Source organism: Gigantopelta aegis, unplaced genomic scaffold, assembly GCF_016097555.1.
Source record: "Gigantopelta aegis isolate Gae_Host unplaced genomic scaffold, Gae_host_genome ctg6125_pilon_pilon:::debris, whole genome shotgun sequence".
NCBI classification, from domain to species: domain Eukaryota; kingdom Metazoa; phylum Mollusca; class Gastropoda; order Neomphalida; family Peltospiridae; genus Gigantopelta; species Gigantopelta aegis.
The window spans coordinates 16,937-29,538 of NW_024534846.1; the positions used below are offsets into that span (position 1 = coordinate 16,937).

The following is a 12,602-nucleotide window of genomic DNA, read 5'->3' on the forward strand; positions in this document are numbered from 1 at the left end:
CGTGCGACTCACTCGTGTCGTGAGTGTGAAATACTGCTGTGTGATAAGTGCACAAAATATCACCAATCTCTTCCTGCTACAAGATCCCACCTGTTAGTAAATCTGGGTGATTCCTGTACAGGGGAAACATTTTTGTCTATCCAGAAATATTTTGAAAAACACAAGGATGAAAAGCTGAGATTTTACTGTAGTTCCTGTAGTAGTGACTTGTCGAGACTGTAAACTAACAGACCATGACAAACATAAGACTAAAGACATCGCCGATGTTGTCGAAGAAGCCAGAACCAGCTTGATCAAAACAAAAGTAGAACTAGAAGCGTGTAAGGCAACAATAGAACACTCTATTGGTCAAATAAATGACAACAATACTGAAACATTTAAACGTATTAGCCATGTTAAAGAAGAAATAAAACAAATTGCTGACTTATTGGTAGACATGATAAACAATGCTCGGCGTAAAGAGTTAGACAGATTGACAGCTATAGAGCAAACACACGGAAAGAAATTTTCAGATGAACAGTATAGATTAACACAAAGAAAATGTTTTATCCAGAGTCAGATCGATCATACGGACGCCATATTGAAAGAAGGACTTGACTGTGACGTGTTGACAGCTGACAGCGAGATGAAACAACGACTTGAAGAAATAGAGAAAGAACAACAGTCTGAATCAGATTGTGATTCTAAATCTTTGAAGAGTTCTGACATTCCGCCAATAAGTCCAGGTGTGCTGGATGTTGTCTATAACGTCACGAGACATGCGTTCCCAGTTTCACGTAAAACTATATCACCAAACGTGTTGAAATCATTTTCTGTTACTCAATCATATGAACCCCGTGTATTCAATTAATTTCACAAAAAAACTAAATGCACTTATTTCATATTATAAAAAAGGTAGTAGTTTTCTTGGTCTTTTTGAAAACACTTTCCTAAAACCAACATGAGAAATTGGAATTTATCTGGATGAGTTAAGAAATGAAGGAGTTCATGGTGTGATAGAGAAACACAACAAACAAAACCCAGACAACAAAATACCTGCAGATGATTACACAGACCTGAAGAAACCATTCCCGTACAAGGACACCAATGACAATGGCGACACGTGCTGGGTTATCAATGGACATAACTGGGTTGGTATTCAAACTGTCAGCGGAGATGTCCGAACACTGACCTTCAACCCATGCTTTACTTAACATTGTTGGGACTTTTTCGGAAGTGATCACGAGGGACATAATTTATTTAGTTATAATTTTACACTTTAGATATATTAAAACGCCTCGACTAATAACATGTTGGCACGCCTTTAAAATCAAATAAACGATGTTAACAGCATAGGCGTACGGGCTTCCATTTTTTCAAGCGGGGCAGGCTGATTTTTGTCCGAATTAAAAGAAAATGCCAAAAGTTGAGCTGTAATATATTCGATCGCATATTATTATCTTCTTTTCTCCCTACTTAACAGGCCTTTTTGTATTTTTATATAATTACCAATAGCTAGAAATTAATAAATGAATGAATGCATGTTTATCGACACCCGAGGACGAAAAATGCATCGGCTACTGAATATCAAACTATGGCAAATGCAAAAATATAGTGATGATCAACATCAATATAAAAATCCAACAGTTAACTTAAAACACAGTGTAAAGAACTGTGAACAACCCACAATTATCTCAGATAGGTAAAATTAAAGTTTATAATAAAAGTCTACCAGTATGTTAACTCGGTATTGACATGTATTGTACCCATACATCCGATTGAAAAGCCCATTGAGCTATTTCTAGTTACAGCTAGTGCACCACGATTAGTATATCAAAAGCCGTGGTATGTGCTATGCTGTCTGTAGGATGGTGCATATAAAAGATCCCTTGCTACTAATGAAACACTGTAGCGGGTTTCCTATCTAAAACTGTGCTAAATTTACCAAATGTTTGACATCCAATAGCCGATGATTAATACATCAATGTACTCTAGTTGTGTCGTTAAACAAAAACGAATTGACTGAAAAAAGGGGCACAGCTGTAAAGCATTCGCTTGATTGGTGGTCGGTCTAGGATCGATCCCTGTTGGTGGGCCCATTGGGCCATTTCTCGTTCCAACCAATGCACCGTGACTGGTATATCAAAAGGCCGTGGTATGTGCCATCCGGTCTGTGCGAAACCTTGCTTCTAATAGTTTCCTCTCTAAGACTTTAACAAATTATCAAATGGTTGTTATCCAATAACCGATGATTAATAAATCCATGTGCTCTAGTTGTGTCGTTAAACAAAACAGATTTTGAACAGCTTATTTTCGTGCTTATATCCAATTACGGTTCAGGCACGCTGTCCTGAGCACACACCTTTGCTACCTGGGTTGTCTGTCCAGGTCAATGGGTTAGTGATTATTTGTTAGTGGTTAGTGAGGCAGAAATCGGTGTAGTAGTCTTACACCTACCCACTGAGTCGTTAAAACGCGCTCTGGGTGGGAGCCGGTACTGGGCTACGAACCCAGTACCTACCAGCCTTATGTCCGACGATTTATCCAGGACACCACCGAGGTCGGTTGGAAATATCTGTTGACGATTCCAATATAATTGCTTATAATGAAAATAAGTACTGGTTTAGCTAATTTGCATGCACGAAATTGGAATGCTAAACCACGTTGGTTATCAGTCTTAAGTCTTTTAAGTGGTCTCTCACCAAGACGTACGAAATACAAGTTGAACTATGAAATTGCTCTGTTATAATATTTCGTATTTCTTATGTTATTGTTGTCTTGCATACAAGTGTGAACATGTGATGTTATTCCTTTCAGTTATAGAGTGTTTTGTAACGTGCACACGATTGTAATTAGAAATTGGTCAGATAAATGTAGATGGCTGGCTGACTTGCTGTAGAAATATTTGTGAAAACTAGATATCCTGAAATGCAATTTCCTGCAACCTATACTACAACCTATACTAAAATTCACCACAACTGATTAATGGAAATACATGATAAAACGTTTCCACTCCAGCTCATTTTGTTGTAATGACAGCTATTCCCCATACTTGCCTGCCCCCTTAACCCCTATGCTTACGTACACAACAAAATGGCACAAATACGTTTAGTCTGGCGCAACCACCGTAAACTATTATTACCCATATGGGCAGAGAGATGTGGAGAAAGAAAACTGATCTTTGCCTAGGGAAAGAAAAACAACAACATTTCTTCCCCTAGGTACGTTTTGACGTCATAAACAGTGCTTCACTATATATGTAGTTGATTGTGTGTAAGAATAGCTTCCATGGTGGCAGTCATGTTAACAACTAACTTGCGTCATCAGCGATACGTATATCACAGCTATGACGAAACGCTGTCTCTTGTCCTCAACTTGTAAACTTGTTTTCGACAAGAGTAATCGTTTGAAATTCTTCTATAAAATTATAAATATTGATAATGGGTAATAAATAGAATACCCAACTCGCTACTCGGCAATACCGTTTATCTTGCACGAGTGAATTGATGTAGTCTTTCCCTCGCCAAAGGCTCACGAAGGAAGACAATAATTCACTCGTGCCAGATAAACGGTATTGCCTCGTAGCTCGTTGAGTATTCTCTAATGACAACCCAAACTGTACTATATTTGTCCATGCTGTATTATTATTATTCTTTACATAGAAATGTACGTTTAAAAGGACATTTCTGAGTTTGCTTCATTGTAAGATGTTTCCGACTAATACAATATTTCTACGATTAAGCTTATATATTAAATATATTTTCGTGTTTAGAATATCAGTGTCTGTATATTCAACGTGTTTCTGATCGTTTTAATATTTTTAAGAAGCCTAAACTTGATTTTGTCTTCAAATAAAAAAACCAAACGTACGAAAAAAAATATTTTAGGAAATTAAATTAAATTTAACCTAGTACAAATATTAGAACGATCAGAAACACGTTTAATATACAGCCACTAATATTTTATGCAGAAAAATATATTTTATATGTAATTACAATCGTTAAAAAGTCTGTTAGTCGATAACATCTTTAAAAATGCAGCAAACTCAGAAATGTCCCTTTAATCAATCAGTGGAAGAAGTTATATAGTGTATCAACGAATGTCTCTCTCAGAATGAATTTTTGTGTGGTTTTCAGATCATTGAATGAGCATAATAATGCTTCAGTATACATATGTCAATTGTTCTGCAATATATTTCTTAACTGTAGATTTAGGTCATATATAACTGTAAATAGTGTATGTATCATGTTGATTATAGCCTCTAACTGAATACGTAAACGAAGGTACATTTTTTGGTAAAAGTTTTAGTATTTTAGACCATAAACTATACAGTTACATTCAGTATGTATTAAGAAATTCTACTAACTCAAATTGTCTCTGTGTAAACATTCAGTGTGTATTAAGAAATTCTACTAACTCAAATTGTCTCTGTGTAAACATTCAGTGTGTATTAAGAAATTCTACTAACTCAAATTGTCTCTGTGTAAACATTCAGTTTGTATTAAGAAATTTTACTGACTAAAAGCATATTTGTGTAAACATTCAGTATGTATTATCAATTATACTCACTCACAGTATCTCTGTTAAACTTGGGCAATTTTTGTCTGCTCAACGGTAAAGCACTCGCCTGATACACGGACGGTATGGGATCGATCCCCGTCGGTGGGCCCATGGGTCTATTTCTATTCCAGCCAGTGCACCACAACTAGTATATGTAAGGCCGTGGTATGTGCTATCCCATCTGTGGTATGATGCATATAAAAGATCCATTGTTACTAATGGAACAATGTAGCGGAGTTCCTCTCTAAGACTATATGTTTGACCAAATGTTTGACATCCAATAGCCGATTGGTAATAAATCAATATACTTTAGTGGTGTTGTTAAACAAAACAAAGTCTAACTTAACCGGTTACTGCCTTTTAAGACATCGGCTTTGTCCTGCGGATGTTAATGCCGCGAGGCTATGCCGAACCGCTTTCGACCAGAGCAGAGATATCTTAAGACAGTGACCGGCTATTTTATTTATCCTATGTAATTGACCAGGAGCAGGCGGAAGTCGTATAACTTCAACCTAGCAAGGCTTTTGCGGTATGACATCATACAATATAGGCCTACACGAGTAAACGATGTGCCGACGTATCATTAAACAGAAATGTTTTTCCCTGGCAGTAACATTTTAACAGGTACGATAGACAATCATCCCAGTGATAGTCAATATAATTCATATATATAATAGTATATATATTGTTTTGTAGTCGTAAAGCCAAATGATGTCTGCACTTGTATTGTGTGTGTGTGTGTGTGTGTAACAGAGAGAGAGAGAAGGGGTGTGTATGGAGATAATAAGTATCAAGGTGTGCGTGGTGGTACCCCCCCCCCCCCAGTGTGAAAGTAGGAGTGTAGGAGTATTTACAATACAGTAGACAATATCCCACAGCCCATTTTGTATAGCTAATTATTTTTTATTTGTGCTTAAATTATATATCTGTTCCAAGATTAGGCCTAAACGCTATGCGAACACAATTGTTTTTCTATTTGTATCATTAATATTCTTACTTATGATCTCTTGATAATAATTTCATTCTGATTTATCTATTGTAATATACACAAGTATAATTTTGTTTTGTAACTCTGTCACTTCATCCCTGTGGTTGGGACAGATAACAAATGAAAACAGAGGTTCTGTGAGTAACAGAAATAATAAAAGTTTTAGAAATGAAAAATGTTTTGTTGTTGCTTTCTATTGGGAGTGGAATGGGTATGAGTCGGTGACTTAAGCTGGGAGGAGGACAATGTCAGTAAATAACTTGACGCCATCTTTGATTTATAAAATGGCATACATTTCCCACCTATTTTGGTCAATTTCTATGCTTCTAATTCATCTAAAACAATAATTTAAACTGCTATATCCACATTTTAATGTCAGTAAAGTAATGCTTTACTTAACATTCTTGGGACTTTTTCGGAGATGATCACGAGGGACATAATATATTTATTTATAGTTTTATACATTAGATATATTGAAACGCCTCGACTAATAATATGTTGGCACGCCTTTAAAATCAATTAAACGAAGTTAACAGCATAGGCGTACGGGCTTCCATTTTGTAAGCGGGACAGGCTGATTTTTGCCCGGATTAAACGAAAATGCCCGACTGTGGACTACTGCCAAACAGCTATACAGTGTTGCAAACGAATCACTACGCATTGTTATATGGACTGACCCCCCCCCCCCCCACCCCGCCACCTATTCCGTCTCGCATGCTAAGGGTTAATAGAATGATCTGCGATACCAGTTTCCACCTAGGCGTCCAATGGATGTGTTTAATGACATCTCAGCATAATTCTGATAGACAAAAATAGAAACCCACATTAACGACATAAGTTTGTTTTAAACATTTGCAACACGGGATGTTTTATGTGCGTAAACCCACCCAACCACACACACTCCTGTATTTCAAAGTGCCTCTTAAAATCCAGTGGTTATCGAATTAATACCTTTTTTTTTAGTGGGAACCATTGTCAAACAACTGACATTTGTTTACAAATCTGCATAGTTATATATCTTATACTATACATGTAAACCCCTACCATATTTATTAACAAAGGGAAATGGTCATAAACTGTCATACTTGTTTTATAGTATTTATTTTGATCCATCCAGACTGTAAAAAATTTACACATTTTACATTGGGACTATATTTTGTAGTGGAGGAATCAAATGTAATACTCCTAAACATTTATTATTGTGCAATATTTTGCATATTTTGTTTTAAAAAAACCCAACCCAAAAAACCCCCAATACGAAAAACTCTTACGTGGGGTATATGGGTTTTGTCATTGTTATTGTTTATGAGTATTTAATGCTCCAACATTACTTTGGGTAATAATACACTGTTGGAAATTACAGGTGGGATATAGAAGAATTTGACCTAGCTTACGTGGGGTATAAGGGTTTTGTCAAAGGATAAATACCCAATGTGATTAAAGTGTATGATATACATGCGAGACGAGCATTGTTGACATAATGATATGCGATGGTAGTTTCTACCCAGGCGGCAAGTGTTTTCGTTCAGTCTAAGTCTTATTCTTTTTACGTGCCCATATACTCCTGTGGTTTCAGGCAGGTCCTTCCAGGATCACGCTTCTGGCATGGCGAGTAACGTGACCCTGGACGGAAAGATAATTTTGAAGGGGATCATTTTGATATATTATTATAAAATAGGAAGGAGAAAAAAACAAAAAACAAACAAAAAACACTTTAGAAGTGAAATATAAAAATAATAAAGAAAACACATGTTCGTATTTCAAACTTCGGCGTGGCCGGGGTCGGTCAGGGGGCGGGGGGGGGGGGGGGGGGGAGGGGAGATGTGAGTGCTTCCTAAAGAAATATCTTCCTGCGGCCAAAAACCTAAGTCTACACCCCCCTCACCCCACCCCCGCAATATCCCACCATCCGCTCCCAGCCACCGTTCGATCCAATAACATGATCCCATTCATTTATTTCTATCTTTATTTTAGTACTTTAAATGGACCCCAACTCCCTGAATATTATAGGTATCCTTTTAAACGTAGTAACACCTCCCTGAATACTATAGGTGTACTTTTAAACATAGCATCAACTCCCTGAATATTATAGATATCCTTTTAAACGTAGTAACACCTCCCTAAATACTATAGGTGTACTTTTAAACATAGCATCAACTCCCTGAATATTATAGATATCCTTTTAAACGTAGTAACACCTCCCTAAATACTATAGGTGTACTTTTAAACATAGCATCAACTCCCTGAATATTATAGATATCCTTTTAAACGTAGTAACACCACCCTGAATACTATAGGTGTACTTTTAAACATAGCATCAACTCCCTGAATATTATAGATATCCTTTTAAACGTAGTAACACCTCCCTGAATACTATAGGTGTACTTTTAAACATAGCATCAACTCCCTGAATATTATAGATATCCTTTTAAACGTAGTAACACCTCCCTGAATACCATAGGTGTACTTTTAAACATAGCATCAACTCCCTGAATATTATAGATATCCTTTTAAACGTAGTAACACCTCCCTGAATACCATAGGTGTACTTTTAAACATAGTATCAACTCCCTGAATATTATAGATATCCTTTTAAACGTAGTAACACCTCCCTGAATACTATAGGTGTACTTTTAAACATAGCATCAACTCCCTGAATATTATAGATATCCTTTTAAACGTAGTAACACCTCCCTGAATACTATAGGTGTACTTTTAAACATAGCATCAACTCCCTGAATATTACAGGTATCCTTTTAAACGTAGTAACACCTCCCTGAATACCATAGGTGTACTTTTAAACATAGCATCAACTCCCTGTTTATTACAGGTATCCTTTTAAACGTAGTAACACCTCCCTGAATACTATAGGTGTACTTTTAAACATAGCATCAATTCCTGAATATTACAGGTATCCTTTTAAACGTAGTAACACCTCCCTGAATACTATAGGTGTACTTTTAAACATAGCATCAACTCCCTGAATATTACAGGTATCCTTTTAAACGTAGTAACACCTCCCTGAATACTATAGGTGTACTTTTAAACATAGCATCAGCTCCCTGAATATTATAGGTATCCTTTAAACGTAGTAACACCTCCCTGAATACTATAGGTGTACTTTTAAACATAGCATCAACTCCCTGAATATTATAGATATCCTTTTAAACGTAGTAACACCTCCCTAAATACTATAGGTGTACTTTTAAACAGAGGGGCGGGACGTAACCCAGTGGTAAAGCGCTCGCTCGATGCGCGATCGGTCTGGGATCGATCCCCGTCGGTGGGCCTATTGAGCTATTTTTCGTTCCTGCCAGTGCTCCACGACTGGTATATCAAAGGCCGTGGTATGTACTACCCTGTCTGTGGGATGGTGCATATAAAAGATCCCTTGCTGCTAATCGAAAAAGAGTAGCCCATGAAGTGGCGACAGCAGGTTTCCTCTCTCAGTATATGTGTGGTCCTTACCATATGTCTGACGCCATATAACCGTAAATATAAAACCGTGTTGAGTGCGTCGTTAAATAAAACATTTTTTTCTTTCTTTTTAAACATAGCATCACCTCCATGAATACCACAGATGGTCTTTTTAAAAGTGGCACCCGATCCCTGAATACTACAGCTGTATGTTTGAAATGTAGCACCCGATCCCTGAATACTACAGCTGTATGTTTGAAACGTAGCACCCGATCCCTGAATACTACAGCTGTATGTTTGAAACGTAGCACCCGATCCCTGAATACTACAGCTGTATGTTTGAAACGTAGCACCGCCTCCCTGAATAGAATGCGTCATTTTAAACGGAACACCACTCCCTGAATATTATAGTTGTTCTTTTTAAACGTAGCACCACTACCTGAATACTGTAGCTGGATTTCAGATTGACACGCTGGAGTGTATAAAATGTAATGACATAAGGTTAGTGAGACAAATTATTTAGCCACCTTAATACTCTATTTTTACACAAAGGCAAACTCAAGTACTTGACCACAAATGTGTGTGTGTGTGTGTGTGTGTGTGTGTGTGTGTGTTTGGTAAGCCCGCCATCAAAAGACACGTCAGACTATAAAAAGTACTGTCGGAAATAGAATAAAAATGATTTTCGTCGATTATTTCTTACATATTAAACAGACAAGTAAATATTTTGTAAATATATATTTAATTATAGTCTACCTAATTTAGCATTTACTTGTTTTGGCTCTCATAGATGTACAAAAAGTGGTTACTCTTGAAATTAAAAGAAATACGTCAGTAAACAGGTGATTTGTGAACTTTATTGGAACAGACTATAACAAATTTTGGTCAACATATGTCAATTTCATTGCTGTTACAATATTTGAGGGACCGTTTCTGATGATGGCTTACCCCTAATCCTCTCCAAAACAAAATATTTGTAGACATTTATAAGTAACTTTTGAGCAAAACTGTCAAGAACCATTTTGTGTTTGTGATCTATTTTCCAGTATTAAAGGTGCTATCTCAAAGTTGCATAATGACAGCTATTGCAAATCATGTTTTTATTAAATTTTGCTTTAACATTTAAAGACTACACCTTTAACTATAATTATGCCCATAATTATGATTGTAGGAAATGAATTTATCTACTAGTAGAAAATACAGTTTTATTGGAGAATCTTTATCACAAACAGATGATCACATATAACTTCTGATATAGCACCTTTAAGTGGTTGTAAGATTGTGTACATTTCTACTGTATTTATATTGAATTTATATTCACTAATTATGCTGGTCAAAATTAATAATTTATGCTGCAATTCAAAATAATCAGTTATCTTGCAGTTTTAAATTAAAAGTTTGTTTACGGGTAAATGAAATTGACACATATCCATCAAAATATGTTATAGTCTGTTCCAATAAAGGTCACAAATCTCCTGTTTACCGACATCTTTATTTTAATTTCAAGAGTAAACACCACCTTGTACATCAATGAGAGCCCAAACAAGTAAATGCTAAATTAGGTAGAGTTTCATTAAATAGGTATTTACTAAATATTTATTTGTCACTTTAATATGAAAGAAATAATTGACGAAAATAAATTGTATTCTATTTCCGACACTACTTTAGATTCTCCACTCTGTGTTCCTTCGTAGAGAAAAATCACTGACAATGCAAGCAGACGTGAGGAAATGTTATAGATATAATATGTATAATATCTGTAACATAATAGAGATCATGGTAGCGCTGGGTAACGCTGTCACAAGACGTGTCAACAAGCCAGGGCGGAGAAGCAAGTCCACAGTGGAGGTGAGTGTTGTGCGGTGTGTGAGCAGCGTGCAACTCACTCGTGTCGAGAATGTTAAATACTGCTCTGTGATGCATGTACAAAAGGTCACCGAGTTCTTCCAACCACAAACTCTCATTTGTTAATAAAACTGAGCGATTCCAGTACCGAAACATTTTTGTCTATGCAGAAATATTGTGATAAACATAAGGATGAGAAACTGAGATTTTATTGTACGTCGTGTAGTAAAGTGATTTGTCGAGACTGTAAACTAACAGACGTTGAAGGTCATAAGACAAAAGACATCGCCGATGTTGTTGAGAAAGCTCGAACTAGCTCAGCGAAAACGAAAGTAGAACTAGAAAAGTTTAAAGCAAGAATAGAAAAATCGATTGACCACATAGATGATAACAATACTGAAACGTCTAAACATATAAACGATGTTAAAGAAGAAATAAACAAACTTGCCGATTCACTGGTTGAGATGATAAACACCGAGCGTCGTAAAGAGATAGACAGAGTGGCAGACATACAGCAATCACACGGAAAGAAATGTTCAGATGAGCAGTATAGATTAAAACAAAGAAAATATTTTCTACAGAGTCAGATTGATCACACAGACGACATGTTGAAAGATGGACTTGACTGTGACGTGTTGGCAGCTGACAGCGAGATGAAACAACGACTGGCAGAGATACAGAAAGAACAACAGTCTGACTCTGATCCAGGTGTGCTGGATGTTGTCAGGTTTGCCGTCCGTAACGTTATGACACTCACATTTCCAATGGCAAGTAAAACTAATTTATCATACAATTTTAAGGGTCGTATTGATACAGCCTATCCCTGTGAAAGTGTGCGTTCTATCACTTGCACGAAAAACCAAACGGTACTGTTTACATATAGCAAAGAATCTAATCACTTTCTTTGTCTCTTTGACACATCGTCCAGAGAGGTAATATCGAAGTTTGAATTTAATCTGGATGAGTTGATAAATGAAGGAGATCATGGTGTGATAGAGAAATACAACAGAGAAAGCAAAGACAACAAAATACCTGCAAATGATCACACAGACCTGAAGAAACCATTTCCGTACAAGGACACCAATGACAATGGTGACACGTGCTGTGTTATCAAGGAGCATAACTGGGTTGGGATTCAAACTGTCAGCGGAGATGTCCGAACACTGACCTTCGACCCATTTGCTGAACCAGGACAGTTCAGACCTGTAGATGTGTACTGGGGAAACAATCAGGAAATCTTTATAGCGGACAGTGATGCAAATATGATTATTCTGTGCAGTCTTCAACATGGATGACAGAAGTCACTTGCACCAATTTTCGGTAATAGATCTCTTACAGCTGTAGTTATGGACACAGGCTGGACACTATATTTTGGTGATTTAAAGGGAAGGATTCATATTTGCCATATACAGTCTGATAGTTAACTAACATCAAGTGTTGTTTGGCTTTCTAAAGAACTCGCTCAAACCCTTGGAGACACGACACCAGGTTATAACCCATGTATTGCACAGACGTGGCGAATGGACATCTCATACTGCTGTAACTGTGGACGCGGAAGCAGTAACTAAAAACAATATAGTGACACGTCTTGACTACAAATCCATATGGGGCGGGACGTAGCCCAATGGTAAAGCGCTCGCTTTTAGCGCTGTCGGTTTGGGATCGATCCCCGTCAGTGGACCCATTGGGTTATTTCTCGTTCCTGCAAGTGCACCACGACTGGTATATCAAAGGCCGTGGTATGTGCTATCCTGTCTGTGGGAAAGTGCATATAAAAGATCCCTTGCTGCATTAGACAAAATGTACCGTGTTT

The 12,602-nt window shown here is 37.0% G+C and overlaps 1 protein-coding gene across 1 annotated transcript; it reads left to right on the forward strand.

The window, feature by feature from the left end:
• Positions 1-10,720: 10,720 nt before the first annotated feature.
• Positions 10,721-12,084, forward strand: LOC121366553. Its single transcript, XM_041490945.1, has 2 exons — positions 10,721-10,792; positions 10,960-12,084. Exons 1-2 carry the CDS (start codon positions 10,721-10,723, stop codon positions 12,082-12,084), a joined length of 1,197 nt encoding a protein of 398 aa, XP_041346879.1.
• Positions 12,085-12,602: the final 518 nt, after the last annotated feature.

Bases quoted from the DNA above. Each gene is read 5' to 3' on its own strand.
- LOC121366553 (XM_041490945.1), top strand. From the start codon at position 10,721: ATGGTAGCGCTGGGTAACGCTGTCACAAGACGTGTCAACAAGCCAGGG. The intron at 10,793-10,959 runs GTGAGTGTTGTG...TTGTCTATGCAG, and splicing joins GAAGCAAGTCCACAGTGGAG to AAATATTGTGATAAACATAA.